The 21,646-nt window shown below is 35.3% G+C and overlaps 1 protein-coding gene across 1 annotated transcript in view; it reads right to left on the bottom strand.

The window, feature by feature from the left end:
* Window positions 1-346: 346 nt before the first annotated feature.
* The window catches only part of SLC6A15 (solute carrier family 6 member 15), a 47,806-nt gene continuing 26,506 nt past the window's right edge, over window positions 347-21,646 (bottom strand). The window contains exons 6-12 of the mRNA XM_007459061.1: window positions 15,794-15,904; window positions 12,459-12,700; window positions 12,168-12,360; window positions 11,084-11,276; window positions 8,103-8,262; window positions 2,816-2,978; window positions 347-1,704 (exon numbers count right to left, since the gene is read on the bottom strand). Coding sequence (XP_007459123.1) covers window positions 1,333-1,704; window positions 2,816-2,978; window positions 8,103-8,262; window positions 11,084-11,276; window positions 12,168-12,360; window positions 12,459-12,700; window positions 15,794-15,904 — 1,434 coding nt within the window. The 3' untranslated portion in view covers window positions 347-1,332. The remainder of the gene's footprint in view (window positions 1,705-2,815; window positions 2,979-8,102; window positions 8,263-11,083; window positions 11,277-12,167; window positions 12,361-12,458; window positions 12,701-15,793; window positions 15,905-21,646) is intronic.

Genomic DNA, 21,646 nt, shown 5'->3' on the forward strand with positions numbered 1-21,646 from the left:
GCCTCATCCAATGTCATATATAGAACAGTTTCATAGAAATCATCATAATTTTTTACACTTCAGAGACAGTACTGACCCAGCAAGCAGTCATACGTACACACGGTTTCCTGGGAGACGATAAGTATTTTTCCAAGAATTCTGGGACTACATTAGAACACAATTTAACCATAATACTATCTTTTTCCTTTGTCTCTAAAGTGGTGGTAACTCTATTAATCAGTTTATTAATCCCTCTTGGAATGTGACGATTAATTATTATGAAATGCCTAAGTGCTGACAGAAGTGCAAGATAATCTAGTTCAGGTGGCACAAGAAAAGTCAATGAGAAAAACAGACATCATTTTTTAACTTTGTTTATTTGTAGCTTAAAATGTAATGCCATACAATTTTAACAATCACTTAAAAAAGGATTTATATTTGCAGAAAACAGAAGCAAAACAGAAAGATATGAAATAAAACACCATCTTGCTTCAAGTTTTCAAATCAGTACTTAGAGTACTAATATACATCTATATACATTGCAAGTATATTTTACAAATATACTATGAGTAATCTTGAAACCGCAATAAATATCAAGTAGGTTTTTAGGCACACGCATAAAAAAATGCGAAATCTGCATAATTCTTGAGAGTGCTGAGTGACTCGTTCTTAGATCATTTTCACACATATATTTTACACAAAATATACAGCCATCACACACATGATCCCCAGTCACCTCAGAACCTCACCTCTCATCCCAGCATTAGTGCCTTCTTATTCTTTGATACTATTGCTCTATACAGCTATTACATAAGAAAATATTTTGCAGTTTTCTTCAACTAATTGCCTAAGAAGGTATCAATGCTACCAAAATAAGTACAGCCTATCTACACAATATATTCATGGAAGTGTGCTGAGTGGCACCAACTTACAGAACTGGTCATTGTAACCCTGGGGGTTACCCTGAAGGCAAACTTATAAATTTTGAAGTATACCATTTTTGAGTTGCCCATACCATGACATCCAGAGATTATTAGAAACTGAGGTAACACCTGTGGTTTTTAGAGATAGGAATCCTTGAAAAAAACACCAAAGGTATTTTTGAAAATTCTGACCAACATGGACCTCAGTTATTGTACATTGTGTCTGTGGCTCTTTCTGTGCAAATGTAAACCAGAGAATCCAAAGGAATGCTCATGTTGAATTTACATACACTGCTAGGATTAAAGATCACAGCCATGGAGCACCTGAGATCGCCCTCTGATAAGCGAAGTCTAACGCTTCTCTTAGTAGAGCCAATGTTCATTGACAAAAATGAACCAAATAAAATCCCACTGATTTTTGCCCCCCCAGCTACAAGTCAGATTCTGGCATATCTGGCATATCTGCCATCAAGTACCCTATTCCATATCGTCCATTGGGAGCAGTATCCAGAGTTGGTGATCCACTCTGTTTTCGATAAATATTTTTACCAAAATTTGGAGAGGACATCTCGCTTGATATCTTTCCATGAATGAGGCTTGCATCATCTCCCTCTAAGTTTATAGGCTCCTTCAGAACCCGTCCTCTCTTATAGGTCACAGATGCTAAATTACCAGAACTATCGTCTATAAGGTTGCAGCGACGAATGATGAAGACAATTGGGACGGGCAGTATTGCCAGGACCATCAGAGAGATACAGACAACCATTCCCCACGTTGGGTAGCTCAGAAATTCCTCTGATGCCTGTTAAAGCCAAAAAGTAATTATTAATAATCTCTTTCTCTGCAGGGACATGAAAAAATATATATTTGTCTCAGGTTTATAAGAAAAGAATCTGGGCTAGTCTTATGATTTTGACTAATGAATTGCTGTGGAAGTGACAGTAAGCAACTTCCAGGGCAAAGCCTTAAAGGCCTTGCTGTTTCTGCCTTTGTGTCTTAGAATGCTACCCCGAGTCCATAATGCCTGGAAGAAACCAAGAATGAAAGTTCACGTAGAGCCCAGCTCTCCAAGTTTAATCAGCTCTATGAGTTAGCTCACACAAGACCCAAAGAAGAATCATCCAGCTCATCCACAGAACCCTAAGAAATAATAAATCATCATTGCTTTCAGTCATTAAGTTTGGGGGTCATATGTTACTAAGCAATAGTTACCTGTTACATGTGCCACATTATCTTTCTAAAACCTGAAATTAAATTTTGAACTACATCTGGCCCCAAGGGTTTTGGTAAGGCATAACAGACTTATTTGTTTAGAATAGTCTTGAATTTAGTTGTTATTATATAGAATTACTGACCATAGAATAAAGGTCAGAGGTATCTGAAAAATAAGCATTCTGATTTTCTAACTGCTAATATGTACTTCAAGATTGCATTAGTATGTAGCTAAAGCAACGTGACAACAGAAATTGAAATACTCAGGGCCAATATAAAACAGTTATAGCAAAACTTTACTTCAGTATTTACTTAACTTATGTATACATGGCTAATGCATAGTTTCATTGTTAGAGTATCTCAGATATAAGTTAGTAAATTTATACAGGAAAAAATATTTCTGGTGGCTTGATCAATATGTTTTCTAAAGTCAAAGGCCCAGTTGGTTCATCTATGGTGACATGAATAAAATTACTTTAATGAGGACCAAGTCAGTACTTCTCATGTACTAAAAAAGTCCACAACATATAAAATAATCATACATATTTGGGGCCAAAAAAACATAAAAATCTCAAGATCCTCATATAAAAGCAACACCATTCATTTAACAGCAAACTATACTGTGAAAAAAGCAAAAAACCAAACCTCTAAAATGACATTTTATGTATATTTTTATCTACCTTCCTTATTTTGCGTTTTACCTTATCTTCAATCCATGCATTATAGCCAGGAGGACTTAATCCCATATTCACAATGCTAGCAATTAGCAGTGATAATAGCATTAGAGGAGAAATATATTTCCACATATAGTAGTAATATCTGTTGGGAGCAAAGCCCAGCATATCCTTTAGGTCTTCCATAAACCTAAATAGAACAAAGGAATTTAATTATTCCTCGAGTTAATATAGCTACATTAAAATACGGTAAATTACATGTCCTTTAAAATATGCATTATATCAATGGTTTGACGGGGGTTAACCATGATACCCTATGACATTTTACACTGAGTCTAAAAGTCATATTGGAAGATGACTTATAAATTAAGAACATTTACAAAGTAAAATGGAACCAGTTTACTATAATTTTCATTTGGAGAAAGTCCCCGTAAGTCAATTACTGGAAAGTCTCCTCCAACTGATGATTTCCACTCTATGAACACAATATTTGCAATACATTAAAATGTCCTTGTTTCTTTTTTTTTAATTAGCCATATGTAATATCATCCAATCCAATTGGTGTTTATATTATCTGACCTCTCATTTCTTTTTGTAGTCTGTTTTTTCAACTGAAAGAAGGTCCATACATTGCAGTTGATGTATGTGTTTCTCAGACCATTTTTCATCTCTAAGTTCCTCATGCATCTCTTCATCGTTTCCTCTGATCTTTTGTTGAATCAGCTGGTCACTTTGTCCCACAGTCTGTATTTGGCTGATTGCATTCCCACAGTTTTGCTTCACAAGAGCATTTGATTCCCCTATTTCCCATGAATGAACACTTAGACCTAGTAATGATTGGACTTACATGTTTTTTTTTTAAGAGTCAGGTTATTGAGGTCCTTTTTACCTGAAGTAAAATTCACCCTTTTTAATTGTATGATGTTAACACTGTCAGGAACATGTAGCCATTTCACACTAGTCTACATCCCTTAATGTTTATCTCAAGATAAATATTTACTGCCCACCCACCAGCCCTTGTATTAATGTTTCTGCAGACTTCTTGGTTGTCTAAACCTAGTTCTCTCGTAGATTCTTCAAAAAGAGATCGTAGTAACTATATTTCCTAATTTCTTGCATGTTTCTAATTGTTTGTCTGTGGTCTCTATACCTGTCAGTTCAGCTGAATTTAAAATCTGTGGCTTACGTTTTTTCCTTGAGAATCATACATATGTCTAACTACATAATATTGTTACAAAAATTTTGTTGACTAGTAGATTTTTCTCTTATAAATAATAATCTTCTTTGCTTTGTTTTGTTTTGTATTATTTTTGCCTGGATGTCCTTTTTCTTTGTCTTGTAGTAACATCCTAGGCTATGTCCTCGTGTTGGCCTTTATGTCTATTTCTCCAAGTATATTGTTTGCCCTTTCAACATTCAAATTATTTATTTCAGGCACGTTTCTTCAACTATAGTTTTTAGCATTTGTTCTGGCTACTGTTTTTAGAGGCCTTCATTGTACATATGCTGAATCATCTTTGCTTAACTACTGTGTTTATTTATTTCTCTTAAATCCTTTGTTATTTCTCCTTGATTTTCAAAAGCATCCCTCCTTTCTAGCTTCTAATTCTTCTGAAATTAGGCACTGTGCCTATCATTTTTGTTTTCTTTTCAATTTGATCTTCATTTCTTAAGTGTTTTTCTTTTATTTACAATTATTTCCTGAGTTCTATCACCTCTGTTTTCAAATCTTCCTTTTCTCTAATTATTATAATTCTCAATTTTAAAATAACTGATTCCTGCTCTTCTTTGGTGGCTTCTATCATTTTTAAACAGTTATTTCACCTCATTTTGAAGTATTGTTAGATTTCCATCTATTTTGCACGTGTGCTTTTGTTGTCTGCAGAGATTTTACTCTGCTCCTTTCCTCTTTAAAGAAAAAAAGAAAAAAAGAAACTTTCCTTAGATTTGGCCACAGTTAAGTGGAATGAATTTTCCTGTGTGTTTTAGGAGGGAGGGATGGGCCTTTCCTGTCTATTTTTGCAAAGCAATCAAAAAAGGTGGCCTCGCAATTTCTCAGCTCTGTTTACCTCTGCTCCCCTCCTCCTACTGGCCTGGACTTTCTTTTCCATGGCCTTTCTCCTACCTTTCTCCTACTCAACTCAGGTTTTGCTCCCACCACTTTTTCTTCAGTGAATAGCTTTATCTTGGAAGAGAACTTTGGGTTATTCATTTCAAGAGTTTTTCGAGACCAGATTGCTCCAGCACTGATGATCTTAACTGTATTTTGGTCCCTCTGCACTCCTCAAAATGTGGGCAAAGGTCCTATAGAATTTCTCCCAGTTTAGCGCACTGTCTTCCGATCCTATTTATTTCTCTTAAATCCTTTGTTATTTCTCCTTGATTTTCAAAAGCATCCCTCCTTTCTAGCTTCTAATTCTTCTGAAATTAGGCACTGTGCCTATCATTTTTGTTTTCTTTTCAATTTGATCTTCATTTCTTAAGTGTTTTTCTTTTATTTACAATTATTTCCTGAGTTCTATCACCTCTGTTTTCAAATCTTCCTTTTCTCTAATTATTATAATTCTCAATTTTAAAATAACTGATTCCTGCTCTTCTTTGGTGGCTTCTATCATTTTTAAACAGTTATTTCACCTCATTTTGAAGTATTGTTAGATTTCCATCTATTTTGCACGTGTGCTTTTGTTGTCTGCAGAGATTTTACTCTGCTCCTTTCCTCTTTAAAGAAAAAAAGAAAAAAAGAAACTTTCCTTAGATTTGGCCACAGTTAAGTGGAATGAATTTTCCTGTGTGTTTTAGGAGGGAGGGATGGGCCTTTCCTGTCTATTTTTGCAAAGCAATCAAAAAAGGTGGCCTCGCAATTTCTCAGCTCTGTTTACCTCTGCTCCCCTCCTCCTACTGGCCTGGACTTTCTTTTCCATGGCCTTTCTCCTACCTTTCTCCTACTCAACTCAGGTTTTGCTCCCACCACTTTTTCTTCAGTGAATAGCTTTATCTTGGAAGAGAACTTTGGGTTATTCATTTCAAGAGTTTTTCGAGACCAGATTGCTCCAGCACTGATGATCTTAACTGTATTTTGGTCCCTCTGCACTCCTCAAAATGTGGGCAAAGGTCCTATAGAATTTCTCCCAGTTTGGCGCACTGTTTTCCGATCAGCCTGCCACACATTGCAGGGAGGACCTGGGGGTGACTGGAAAGCCGTCAGAAGCCCAGCTGCATATCCTCTACCATCTCCCACACGGAAGTGATATCACACAGGTCCTGTGGCTTCCAGTGGTTTGCCCCAACCTTTCGTATTTGAGGGTTCACAGGAATATCTTCTTGCCTGTGTTTATGGGCATTTAGTTCTGCTTTCTAGTCATTCTTTTTCTCTTTCAGTTTTAAAAGGAGACTCAGGAAAATACAATCTATGCAGCTATCACCTTCAGCTTTACAGGATCCTCCTTCTTGTTTCCTCTCATTCATATTTCTTCCCAATCCCTAACTTCCTATGCTCCAATATTTCTTTTTCTGCATTTGAATTTACCGTCTCAAAAGTTTAGGTTTTGAAAGCCTTCTTTCTCTCAACTCTGTGTCTGGAAATGTAGGTAAATGTGGCAGAAGACAGAGAAGAGCTGAGCTCATGACACTGTTGAAGGTGAACAGGAAGAATATAAGGTTGCTATGACATTTTAAGGAGGGGAAAGTAAATAAATGAGAGCATTTTAGACAGGAGAATTCTAATTCTGCTCGTAGGACAAGATATGAGCTTTAGAAACCAACAGACCTGGTTGCGAATCATAGCTCCATCATCTTTTAATGTATATCTTAGTCCTTCTGAGCTTAATTTTTGGCATTTTCAAAAAAGATAATACCTATCTTGGAGGATTATTGTTAGACTCATAGACAACATATGCAGAGCACACTACCTCACATACAGCAGAAATTTATAGATGCAAGTATTATTAGTAGTATTATTCTTCCTGTTGTTATAAGGATTATTATTTAGGAACCACTAAAAAGAAATATTTACTACTCTGCCTATTGTAAATGTTGAACTGTCTAAATGGAAATCTAAATTATGATCTTATTGATCCATAGATCAGTCCAATAACAATGTCAAATTTCAACACAGTGCAGGTTAGGAGTTGGGGGTAGCTTGGTAGAGTGTAGAAATATCTGGTTTTGAAATTAAAGTCCTGGCTCTGCAACTAACATACTGTGTCCTCCTGTACAAGTAGGGCCAATTTTCCGTCTAGGATATGGGTAATATTAGTTACCACAGATTGTTATAATGACTAACATTAGATGCGTGTCATACAGCTATTACTACTATTGCTATATAGTACATGATCCTTAAATGTAAGTTCCCCTATCTTTCCTTGCCTGGAGCTTTTACCAGTAATAAAAACATTCTTTAAGTTTTGTCGCAAAGCTCACTCAATACCAGTAAAGTTCTTTGTGTTGTTTAAGGGGACTCTGGTCCTCAATGAACTTATTCCTACTTCACGGAGACCTCTAATAAGCTTGATGGTCTTATTACCTTTAGTTAATCCATATATGTTAACTAAAGACCACAACTTTAAAAAATATTGGACAAGGCCTCCAGAAACTTTTTTTATGCTGAGACTACTCTAATGCTTCATTTCACGCCAAGTATATATACTTTTCAAACCGAGCAGGTATATAATTCAGAGGTTTAAGCATCTCATGAAGCCATGACTCCACATAAGCATGAAGTTTATGTACAGCAAATGCCATATATATAGTGGAGTGTCATATATATATACCACTTCCCAAAATTGGCCTGCTACATAAAACATTGTGTAACGTGATAAAATAACGCATTTTATAGCATAACAAAATAAAATTCCTCTTGTAAAACAGGTTAGCAACGTAATTAGAAGTATAGTCTTTAGAGTTAAGCAAAAATGGCTACGAATCCCAGGTCTGCCTCTGTTCAGGTGTGTGACGAGCAAGGCACTTGGTGTCTCACTAAGCCTGCATTTTCTTATCTGTAACAATAGCTCAAAACAACTTAACTTAGCCAACATGCTCTAAACCTTGGAAGTTCCTATCTGATAGCCAGAATTAAATCAAAGCTCCAAGATCCTAAACTACATTACCATCTACACCATTCTATCTAATCACCTAATAAGGGGATATACTTGGTTAAAATTATTGAATGAAGAGGAGCCTGAAAAAGATTTGATTTTTGTGGCAAGGAATTTTTCCCTCTAGTCACTTCCCTCCTCTTCTAAGTGAGATATATATTAACAATTGGTCTTTCCAAAAGAGAGATGAAAAATGAATGCATAAGAGAGAATATACTTACTTATCTATGCCATAAACAAAGGATACAGCAATATTCTCCAAAATGACTACAATTAGCAGAGGCAGGGTAGCAGAATAATCATCAAACATTGTAACAAAGTAATTTCCAGAGCGCTGCACAAACATCAGGCCAATACAAAATGCCAGAAGACAACAGATAACTGGACCAAAGGAATAAATAACAAGATTAAGCCCTACTCAGAGTCAAGTCTTTTAAACTTCATTATAAGATATTATATGCAAACAATAATTTTGTTTCCACTTTTATAAGTTGTCAATGATACAAATAGGATACCTTTCCTGATACCATGGAATATAACATATTGGGAATTAGTTACCTGGATTTAGCCCCAGATTTAATATGAATTCATTGTAAGACAGTAACTCAACTCATCTCCTCGAGTCTGTGGAAACATGTTTACTAAACACAAATAACAAATGAGGCAAAACTGAGGGTATATTAAAAGTATAAATCTCCATACCCTTCTTCTCATTATTAATAGCAAAGTGACCTTTCCAGGCAGCAAATATTTGTGGGTCATTTCTACTTTTAAGAATGTTGTATAGTTTTGGAAGCAATACTGAATTTTGAAATTAATAATGAGATTAATGTGGCTTATAATAAGACTATGATAACATGTGTTTTTCTGACTGAAATATGGTTATTGTTAAAGCATAACTGAAAAAAAATCTGACGAGACCTTGCCTTAGCAGCAATCCATATCTCTGTCCTGAGAGTGCCCAAACAGATTAGTTGGGAATACATCTATGACAGGGTTGGGCAACCTGGTTCTCCAGGTAACTAAGAAGAACCATCTAAAAGGAGTTTCTGCAGCAGTACTGAAGAAACTTAATATAGAAAGTTCGAATTCTGGAATCCATATAATATTCCCATATTTTTGTTAGACTCTTTATTCTCTCTTGCACGTTGGTAGAGAAGGCCTCAAAAATAAAAGATGACTGTGTTCTCTTTCTCAAACAGCTTTTAGCAGAGGTGAGTAAAAGTGAAAGAACTGGAGCAGGTAAGGGCAGTTCAGAAGGGGAGAAAAGACATCTTGGGGATTCCATCTGATGGGGGTTCCCTAAAAATCTCAATAAGTATGGGTTAAATTAAGCCATTTCCTCCATCTCGTAAGCGCTATGCTAGTGGTATGAGTTACATCGTACATAAGTGAATATTATATATAAACATATCATGTAGAAAAGGAAAAGTAGCATTCACTTGGAGTCTAATGCATATTGAAATATTTGAATGCTTGTCGCAGCAAATTGTACTCAAAGTCTCAGGATCCAAGTAACTAACAGAGCTTGGGTTTGAACCACAGCCTGTGTCACTCTCACTCTCTCCTAATTACATTATAGTATAAGGTAGATAGGAAGAAAGTGTATTCCAGGTGGTAAAGACACTGAGAGTTTTGCTGACGATGTGAGAGGAACAGACAATGAGTAAGTCACTCATCTAAGTCCTACTGTCCTATCAGAGGAGATGAAAACATCTGACAAAGGTGATGGGGGAACATTTCATCTAAGTATATAAAACATGACTCAAAGTAGAAGTATGATCCCAGAATACAGGTAACAGGGGTAGAGAGTATATTCCTCTTTACTCTGACCTAAAGGTCTTCCACTGAGAGTTACCAAATACTCACATGTGTGTTTCTCCCTCTACACTGTTGTTTTCCCTTTAATTTTGCAAACCCTCTTACCACAGGAGGGTTGGGATATGGGGCAAAGATGAGGAAAGCAGCAAAGATGACTGTTATTTAGTCTGCATGTCAGGCAGGGTATTGATAGCCTTAAAATAAATAGAAACTGCAGAAGTAGAGACTGCCTTTCAGGAAAAGACAGAGATTTCTCATTTATGTTCAGCTGAATTAAAGATATTTAGATGTAAATATCTCACAAACTGCTGAAATTGTTTTACATACACACACTTAGCAGAACGGTGAGTGATAAAGATATATATGTATTTGAGAGTTATTTACACATAAATTATTACTAAATCTTTCAGAGCTAAAAACAGAGCCTTGGGGAGCTTGTGTACCACTGCCCAGCATTTAAGATCATCTATGTATTTTTTCCAATTAATTATTGCATCACTTACCAACACTGTTGCTGCACTCTGGTCTGGCTGGCTTCCTCGCAGCTTCCTTTGTCTCTACTTGGCTATGTTTATGAACACTATCCTCTGACCCCTGAGAAGACCCCTCCCCTTTCGAATTCAATTTCCATGCCTTTCTCTGACAGTTCCCTCATATATTTAGATGACCTCTGCTGCATCTTAATTCGTAGAACAGGTAAAGTCCCTATCATGCTATCAGTATATTACATGGTACAAGTCTTATCTACCCACCTTGATTTTAATTATCAGTCCTATTCTTTTTAGAGGAGAGGCTCTCCTATATCTCTGTATCTCTGTTGTAATTTCTCTTATATCCTTGATATCCCTCAAATGTGAGGACCATGCAACACACAACCAGTACTTTAATAACTACTTGTAGATTGGACTTTTAACAACCATCAATATTGATAAATTGTGTTATTGTCTTTCCTACCTAGACATATTAACTTCTATCAGGCTACAATTGCTCATTTTATATGAGAACTCAGTTTAGGTTTATCAATTTCAGCTATGCACTTTTGGAAAATCCAATGACCTGAACTACTATTTTTATAATTATCTGAGTTGAATACAAAATTATACATGAACATTCTGTGACTTTGTTCTAGCGCCAGTAGTTCATGATAATGACATTATTACTAATAAAGAGTAATAGAATAAATGATCACTAATAATAGAATCTGTATTAAATATGTCATTTGCATATTATATAAATAAATCCCTAAATAACAAATACTAGTATTGTTAATAAGTAGACGTTAATAATAAACACTTTTCCTATTTCCATCTCCGATCTCTCACCAAGGGTAAAACAGCCCGCCACATCAGTTCAATGAAAAGTCAAATACATAAAAACTAACCAGTGAGAATTTCTTTCCTCACTTTGAATGTGTCCACAATGGGTGTGATGATCCCTTCAATGGTTCCAAACATGCTGCCAAGCCCTAGATTTACCAGCATGAGGAAGAACATCACTGACCAGAAGGGAGATGCAGGGAAATGTGTCATTGCTTCTGTAAAGGCAATAAAAGCTAAACCAGTCCCCTGAACAGCCTGTAAGATATACAAAACAGCCACGTTAATACAGAGCAATATGAAGTGCTGACTATATACATCAGTTGCAAAGGGCAAGAGAACTCTGAATAATGCATGGGAGTTACTGGAGATAAACACGCCGATACCATGTTGTCTCCTAAGAAACTGTGCCTCTAAACAAAATTCAAGGTGATCGTGTTATCTCATAAAAACAGCAGGTAGACCAAAATTTTAAAAGAACTTTAAGAGTAAGTTAGTAATTAAATCTTTCCTTACAGAATTCAAGATTTTTATGTTAATGGAGGCTTCATCCATAATTTCCTGCACGTGATTCTTTCTGTTTAGTCTCAAGTACAGTTAGCTATATCTTAAAGCAAGTGATCAACAGCCAATTTCTCCATTATATTTTCCTTTTTGCCAGTGTAAAGAGAGGGTGACAATTAATGCAAGGTTATTTATTCATGTTCACCTATGTCATGTTTATTAAAATGTATGACAGTGGCTAGAAAAAGGACTTAATCATGACTTATTGAACACAGTTGTTAAGATGAGCAAATATCATTCATGTGTCCAAACAACCATACAATATGTAAATGATAATTGTAATTCAAGTTTTGTATTAAATATTAGACCAGGAAAGGTACCAGACTAATTTCATTTTCTGGGATGAAAATCACCTAATTTATATCCATACTTTAAATTATTGTGGCTTAATCAGTGAAACTGCTTTTCCAAGTAAAACATTTTTGATTTAAGAAAATGTGTTCTCTGAAATAAAGAATGTGAATTTTGAAACAGCATGATCTTCCACAGGTATTTTAAAGATCATTTTCCTAAAAGAAGTCTTCTGGGTAATGCATATTTTAAGTTAATAAGAATCATTTTATCGCATAAACATAGCCTACTAACTTTATTTAGCTCATCTCCAATTTGACAGGAATTGAGATGAAGGGAAGGAAACTCTTCTTCTTTCACTTTTTGAATGATGTCATAAACCAAGTGATAATCTTCCGCAGTAACAGCTGAAAAGTTGATATGATGGGGAATAATATCTTGACTAATGTTGCCCATTTTCACAAGTTTGATGACCATTTCCAAATTTCTGAAAAGGAAAACAACATTAATGAGCACATGGGTTTGAGAAGGAGATTTTTTAATATAATTATGCCATCAAAAGCTAAAGGAAATCAACAACCATACTCTGCAATGCATTTCTCATTTATGACATTTGCTTTGAAGCCCAGAACTGCAAACACCACCAGTGTAGCCAGGATAGAAGTAAAAAAATTGATGAAGGACACCAGGACGGCATCAAAGTGGCAGTTGTTGTCTCTCTTGTTGTAGCTTGAAAAGGCAATGACGCCACCAAATCCCAGACCTAAGGCAAAGAACACCTGAGCTGCAGCTTCTCTCCAGACCTTGGGCTCCAGCATTATTTCAAGCTGTTTAAAATTAAACAGAATATAAGTCAGCTGCAAAAAAATATTTCAGAATAATCTACAAGGAATTGGTTCTATTGTTTAAATATATCATAATGACACTTATGCACCCAAAGATTACTTAAAACAGGGGGATAGTCTGTTCTTAAGTAGAAACAACACATTTTTCACTTAGGAATAATACAAGGAATATGAATAAGAAAGGCTATAGACTATTGAAACTTTAGACAGAGATGTTACTTAAATACACAGAGAAAATACTTATATGGGAATTTTTAAATATCTTTAAGACAAATCATCAAAGGAGTATTTGAGAGGGAAATGAACTATCTTCAGTTATTCTTATTTATGTCTTTGTTTTCTTTCCAAAGCAAAATAAATCAGTTAGCCATAAACGTTAAATAATTATTTAACAAATACCCTAAGTTTTGTGTTTTCTGGTGAAGTCTAACAGCCAAAGCAGGTAATAATTATAAGCTGGGTAGAGCCGAACTATTTGTGCTTTGCATATTCAGATAGGTATGATTCATTCATTGAGTAGTTTCCTGAAAGCCTTTTCTTTGAAAACAGAAGAAATTCAACCATATCATCGCTAAGATCTTTTCAGATCCAGAGTTCTAAAGTTTGGAATTTGTGCTGAACATATATTTCAAGTAACTGTGCTTCACTTCTTAAACAATGATCACTGTATATAACCAAACCTTCTAAATGGAACTATTAATATTAGCCATACCTGGCACAGACCTCAATAAACAGTTAAGTCTGATTTCAGTAGCAGTAGTGTTTGAATTGGTATTTTATCTCTTTTCACCATTGCAGTGAAATTGCCTTTATTGGGAACAATGCCAAATGTGGTTAAGAACATGAGTTACACAGACACTTTCACATCCTGATTCTGCCATTTAATAATCTAAAAATAGTGCAACCTAGGGCAGGTGGCCTGTCCACTCTGAGTTCAAGCTTTCTCAACTGAAAGATGAGAGTAACAAGACATGTACTACTTATCACATTGCCTGCCGCCCTCGAAGTCCTCAATAATTGCTAACATATGGACTATAGTGGCAGGCACACTGGTAAGCACTTTATATGGATGATCTCATTTAATATTCACAACAATCGATGAAATTGTGGCTAATATTATCTGCATCTTAGAAAAGTTAAGTAACCTGCCTCAGGTTACACAGCACTTCTCGGGTAGAGCTGACATATGAACACAGGTAGATTTCAAAATGCGTAAGCTCTCAAACATTAGGATATGTTGTTCAATTAATTTTAGTGATTATTACTGAAACTTATGCAATGTTATCATGAAACATAATCATGATTATATTTATAATTTATTTGCAATTAACTAAAATATGCATACTGTTTATTGACTATCGCTGCTACATTACCATTCTACGGTTGATACCCATCTAGTAAAATACACTCATTCAACTGTCTATCTCTACTTTACCCACTAGATGGCAGACAACACCTATGTAATAAAGACATTCTGATTATTTCCAATTCAGGAACTAAATCTCCATTCACTGGGAATATTTCGTGTGCTTAGGTACTTTCTCCCTTACATAAATAATGTAAATTAAAAAGTTATCGACAACTTCTTATCGTTATCAGTGGCCTAATACAGAATCTTATCAACAGTCCATGAAAAGTGAGCTGAAGAAATAATTAACTCTATTTTTAATAGTTATCTCCAGTTCTGGTTTAAAATGTTAACAGTGCTGCACTTTTAAATACGGGGACCATGTAAAAGCATCATATCAGAGTATTTAGAGTCTAAAGTATCTATTTAAATTAAATATATAGAATTATGTCACAAACAATTGCCAACACAGAGAAAGTTGATATTCCAGGAATTCACAACAAAGCTAGTTGTTCTTAACTCAGAGAACTTTTTTTTTTGATATTGCAAATATAAATATTTTGGTCACTAAGTATGGCCCATCTGAGGCTGATTTAAATTATAATGTAGCTGAAATTCATAAATCTGAAGTAATTATTCACTGAGGAGTTCCAACAGCTCTAAATGATAAACAGAACTTTAGAACTATTCGAGAAAACCAGATCACAGTGTCAACATTTTTGCTACTCAAGAATGAACACCACGTTGGAACCAGATACACAAAGAACACAGCCTCTGTGACACAGTATCAAGGCAGCTGCCAGGAGTGACAATTCCAAGGAAGCTAAAATCTTCTGCCCACATCTCTCAGCACCATGCTTGGCTGCACAGTCGTTCAGACAACTTCCAATTTCTGAGCTAATTTTGAAATTGTGTTTTTATAACTCGTTGTCTGCCTATGATAGAGTTAGCAAACTAATGTGAAGTGTAATGTCAGTGTATAACCAAAATAAATGTACACCTCAAACTTGATATTTTCCTGTCAAATCAATAGAACAAGTCCACAAGGATTGATTAATCAAGTCAGCTCTAAGTTAAACAACAGAGTCTAAGTTCTGAGCCTTTTAGGAAACCTAACGAGAATTTTCCTAAAATGCATACGCATTTATAAAAGTTACAGAATTCCCAAATGCACTAATGTTAAGTACTATTCTAGAAAATACAAAACCGCAAAACGAAACAAAGTAAGAAACCTTGAATTTCTCTGGCAATAGGGTTCTTAACCTGAGTCCATGGATTTTAGGTGATCTGTCAACCTCCTGAGACACTAAGCAAATTAATATGTTCATTATTTGCTCTGGTAAGAAGATTCCATTATCAGGTTTTTTTCAAAGGGGTCCATGTCAAAAGGTTAAGAACCACTGAAATAGAGGAGGAAGAGTAAAGACTGAAAAGTTCTAAAATATACCAGTGTAAAACTGGGAAGTTAATTTATTATAAAATAGGAATTTTTGAAGTTTAAATAGTGAAACTCACTAATGGGGCCTTTAAAATTGGAGAGAGATGGATATAATTATAGATGTCCAAAAGCTCGGTTTTACTAGGCTGGTTAACGTAACAGCTATAATTTAATAGTCTAGTGCACATAGGTTAGAACAATTATCCCTTAAATCTAACTGTGGGAACATTTTAACAATAAACATAAGGCTTTTGTGATCATAAGCCTTAACTAGAAATACAGTACATACCTCAGGGGTAAACATGTGACGGATGCCATCAATTGAACCATTTAAAAGGAGTGCTCTGATTAGGAAGCATATAAGTACCACATACGGGAACAGAGAACTAAAATACATGATCTGCAAAGTAAGAAAGATAAAAAAAAAAGGTGAGACATCCTAACGACTATTTTCTTTTTCATAGTTAAGATTATGTGTTCTGTTCTATACCGTGAAAGTGGCACTTTTTATAATATGATAAATAATACTTTTAATACCTTGCATAGCCATCATATCAGAGTGGCTTAATAGCCTTGATTCAATGTGACTAGTTAAGATTCTATTTGAGATATAACAAAAAACAAGAAAATTTTCCTTATTTAAACCCCTTTTAAATAGCCCATAGGTATGGTGTAATTTGAATAGTGTTGATTCCTTACAGTTCACAAAACAAGCAATATTTAAGAGAAATGAATGGACACTAACTTGTTAACAAATTTCTACTTTATTGTTTGAGGTAGCAAAAAAAAAAAACAGTCCTATTTTTGTTTGTTTCTTTTTAATTAAGCAAAGTTCCATTATAATTCTATAAAGCTTCTGGAGTAGAGAGTGGTCCTGTTACGGTTCCTACAGAACTTGAATAGTAGTGTAGAGATTTCATGTTCTACTTCAGAAGTTTCATCATTAAAGTTAAGCAAATGTTTATCATAGAAAAGCAGTTGTCCTAACCAGACATGTACTGCCTCCTTGACATCTCCATGTGGTATCCAGAACTTCCCCGATTTTCCCCCAAAGCTGTCCCCACCCAGCTCCATCTCCCACCACCCATCCATTTGCTAAAGTCAAACATCCAGAAGTAGTTCTGCACTATTTGTAATATTCTAGTTCCCAAGCTACCACTCAGGTTATCTCATTCCCTGCTTAACCCACTCCAGGAATCTCTAATGCAGTTGGAGTAAAAGGCGAATTTCTCCCTCTGTCCTGCAAAGCCTTAGACTAGGCTGCCTACCTGCCTGCCCCACCACTCTTCCCCCAGCTGAGCTTCAGCCCCGAGGGAAACCAAGCTCTTTAGCTTCAGGGCCAGAGCAGGCTGTGCCCTCAGTCTGAGGTATTCATCTCCCTCCTCTGTCCGAGACTCACTCCTCTTTGTTATTTTACGCCTCATCTTCATTTTCTCAAGACTACCTAGAACACCCAGAATAAGGCGATGCCTTTTTCCCATCCAGTATACCCCCATCTGCCCTCCTCTATGCCCCATGAACCTTCAATAATATTATTTTGTTTTGTCTTGACAGCATTTAACACTGTTGAAATTATCTTGTTTATTTGTTAATTTTCAATCTCCCCTACTGGAATATAAGCTCTGTGAGGGCAAGGACTTTTTCTCTCCTGTTCACTACCAAATCCCAAATACCTAACAGAGTTCCTAACACATAGTACGTATATAATACTTATCTGAGGAGGAAGGAATGGAGGAAGGGTAGGAAAAATGGAGAAAAAAACTGCCATAGCAGAGGATGGCTCAGGCAGGTTAGAGATATTGAATCCTATAGTAACTGTAGACAAACAATAGGCAAGTCAACACAATAATTTGCCCCTCTTCTACTGTTCTGTATACCTTATAATTATATTAAGCATCCCAAGAAAAAAATTAATATTACAAATAAAATCTCAGTATAATTAGAAGCCCATATTTTTTCTAAAAATATTTATATTTTAATTAGCTGTAAAGAAATATAATTTTTTGATCATTTCAAAATGGTATAATTTTTAAAATTTTTAGTTATAAAAATGGTATAATTTTTAAATTGCATCCATTCGTCCACATTTCTTGATTTCTTCTTATCAGAATGCTTTTAGATGGAGTACATTTTTTCCACTCTTTCTGCCTACTTTTAGCATTCTTTAAATTTGTGGGTCTACTATATATCTATTCAAGTAGGCTTGATCTCACTTGATTACAGCTATTCCTTTTATGATTCTTCTTCACAGATCTTGGGGCTAACCAGAAGCATGGGTTCACCTTTGCACAATTGCTTTTTTTGTTTTATCTTTTTTTAACAGAACTCAAATTTGCTGCCTTATAAATGACTTAAAGGACTTCCATTAATGCATTTATTTTAAACATGAAAATGAAGGCTGCACACTAAAATAATCTGGATAGTTTGATTATGATGTTTTCCAATAAATACAGTGTACCCTCAGTATATTTTTAATATAATTTCAAATTAGAAGCTAAAGGAAGAAATGATTCTTCCTGTATGTGTATTTGCCCAGGCTAAACAACTCTAACACACCCGAATATGGTTCTCTTCCCCACATCCAATAACAACTGGCCAACAAGTCCAATTGACTCCAAATTTCATCTCTCCCTTCGTTTTCATCCTCAGTGACGTGTCACTTTTCACTATTAGCTTCCTCCTTATTCTGCCTCTCGATTTTCCCTGCCAGCTCTCCTCTTCACCCCTGAAATTCATCACCCACACTGCTACCAGAAAGATCTTTCTAAGGATCTGATGGTGTAATGAACTGCTAAAAATCTTCAAATATTTCACACCGTTTGTTAAGTAACAGCCAGTCATTTTACCAGTGTCCATAGATACTTTAATACCTGCAATCAACTTACATTTCCAGCCACATTTCCCAAGAGCTGCACAAATTGTATGTAAAAGTCACACGGGGTTACCCAGCAAACTTTGGGCTTTGCACATGCTGTTTTCCATGCCTCCAATGTCCTCTCTCTGAGGTTTCTGGTGAACTCTTCTTCAGCTGTCAAACTCTAGCCCAAAAGTTACCTGCTTTGTGAAGCCCTCCCCCAATTCCAGGTTAATTTCAGTGGCTGCCTCTATGCTCTATACTCTCATACACTTTTTATTTGTACATCTTACTGCATTTATTCTGCTGTCATTATTTGTCTCACCCATTAAATTATGGGTTCCATGAGGATAAAGATGGTGGCCTATTAACCTTTGCACATTCTTAGATACTCAAAAATATTGTACATTAAGAGAGAATTCATAGGAAGTTTTCCTTTCTGTACACATTCCCTAAGAAAAAAAAAAAGAAACAAACAAAAACCCCTCATCTTTATTTTACAGTATTTTAAAAATTAGGTACTAATTATGAGACATTTCAAATCTCATTTATTAATTCAACACATATATGAGTTCTTAATACTCATCTGGCTTCAGTGATAAGACTCTGATAAGATAAGGATAGCTTCGTCCAAAAAGGAACAGGAAAATTTCATGTTGGATGTAACATGGAGAAAAGTAACAGTCAAGATTTTAAACACTTATAAACTTAAGTAGTAATAGGTAGGGTTCACACCTGAATTTTTTTCTTCTGTGAGCAGGTAAAGGACAAATATTTAATCATTAAATTCTGAGATTTAAAGATGTGTCTTAGGTCAGCATTTTACAGAGGTATCCATGTTGTGCTTTTAAACACAAATTCATTTTATTTAATCATATGGGTCTCATAATAATAAAATTGTCAGTTGAATAATATTATTGAAAATAGTTTAAATTCTACCTGACTGTATGTAAAATGCTACCCCAAACACTTTCTCCTTATTTTATATTTTGCATTACTACCTGATATTATTTTATGATTTGTTTATTGTCTGCCTCTGCCACTAGAATGGACATTCCATGAAGACAGGTATTTTGTCTGCCTTGTTCACCACTGTTACCTCCTGAGCTAGATCAGTGCCTGGCACATAGTAGGTGCTCAATAAATATGTGTTCAGTGAGTAGATGAATGACCCTTAAGTATTATTCTTAAGAACTTGGAAGTGAAACAATGAAATATGTTTCTCTGGCTGATTTTAAGACTCCCTGGGCCTTAAAAACTGACATGCCTTTCACAGTAAGTACATTCAGTAAGAGACATAAGTTTATCAATCAAAATGTTGCATGAAAATATTTTCATTCTACTCAACTCTTAAAAAACAGAAAATATATGAAATCATTTAGTTGTTTTTCTCTCTTACATATTAAAATGTTTATTTTAAACATACCTTCAGACAGAGTCATTCTCTTTGAGGATTTCATAGCCTAGTTCTAACTCTGCCACTTATCAGTTGTTTAATTCTGGCCAATTATTTATTTTCCCTAAGCTTAACTTTGCAGTAAAATCGGGATAAGAACATGCAAATCATCTTGCTGCTAGAAAGATTAAACAAGCTAATGTATGCAGAGTACTTACTTAGCACAGTAGTAGTACTAATGGCAAAGTAGTACTAGTAGAAAATATTAGAAAAAAGCCTAGAGCTTCTCATTTCTATCCTTCCCCTGGGGGCAGGCATCCCCTGCATAGAGGCTCTAACAAAGGGACATGCAACCATACCACCTCTGTTGGACCACCTCCAGAGTGCTGAGCTCTCTACCACTGTGCAACTGATTTCATTGTTGCCAGGCTTGATTCCTGAAAGGTCTTCCTTTCCTTGAAGATTTACCACCATCCCGCCACTCTGCATAATTCCAAATATTTGATCATGGTCCTGTTCTCTGTGACCACACAGAATAAGGCTTATTCCTCTTTTTATTCAACTATTGGAAGACTGTGATCACAAAGCTGAGATGGCTCTTTTCCATAAAAAAGTAGTAAAGATTTCAGTAAAATCCAGTATTACAGGTGTGGTTCAACTGGCATGTGCCTACCTGACCTAAAGGAGAATGACACTGTCATACTCCTGTCTTAATTCATGCAGTTTCAAATTAGCATTGTTTGTGTGTGTGTGTGTGTGTGTGTTTTGGCTAGGGATATCACAAGTTGACTTTTCTTTCAGCTGCTAAATTCTCTAAGTTTTTTTTTTTCACATACTACCCTTAAACTTCATTACCCTTAAACCATATATCTCTATACTGCATTTGTGTGATTGTTTATTTGGAAGCTTTTTTGTTTGGCAGGCAAACAGAGCTTTACATTTATTCCTAATAAATTTCTTATTATAGTTAGCTCATTGTCTCTGAATGAGGAATTGTAACAATTTAGACTTTCATAACTTTGTTCATATTACTTACAGCTTTCTCCCCATCTGTGTCTACTAAATTTTTTCTTCAAAGTCTGCTGAAAAGGTACCCTCTCCCTGAAGCCTTCTCGTTGAAATAATAAACTACATGTAGTCTATAAATTGTATTAAATTTTTCCAGATAAAGTTATATTATACGACATAAGAAAAACATCCCCGATGTTGTGATAAGGATGAATATTTCTTTAAATGATAAGACACATACTCAGACAAAGAAGAAATAAAATGTGGTGGTAAGACTTGAGCAGAGGGATTTTTGGACTTCTCTGGCTGACCATAGTTGGTTCTCGTTCTATCAAATGACATCACCTTAGGAAGCACATAAATGTGGTTAGATTTGGCTTAGGAATCTAGTCCTTTATTTATAACTTGACTATAATGGGGCTCTGACATAGTAGAAGACACACCAAATGGAACCAATTAATTGAACTTACTTAATCACAGAATACACTAACATTCACAGAATATGGTGTTATCTACCACATTCATTTCTACAAAGGAAAAACGGTATAGAAGTTCCATCAGGAAGGTAAATGTAAAATCAGCTGTGATTAACAAGTTTTAAAAAAATTGTCAAACATTTCTAACTAAATATGAAGTAACAGGAAGCAAAGATGAATTAGACAGATTTCGCCTAAAAGAGTTCACTTTTTGTGGGAAAAAATATACCACAGTGAGAGACGTTATAGTGTTGCAATTAAATAACATGGGCTTTAGATTTAGACAGAGCTGGGGTTGATCCAGGTACTAGCATTTACTAACTGTGATTCTTTGGGCAAGTTACCTGTTTTCTCAAACTTGTTCTTTTATCTGTAAAGCAGGTCTGAGAGTAGCAATTACTTCTTAGA

Source organism: Lipotes vexillifer, unplaced genomic scaffold, assembly GCF_000442215.2.
Source record: "Lipotes vexillifer unplaced genomic scaffold, Lipotes_vexillifer_v1.1 scaffold210, whole genome shotgun sequence".
NCBI lineage: Eukaryota > Metazoa > Chordata > Mammalia > Artiodactyla > Lipotidae > Lipotes > Lipotes vexillifer.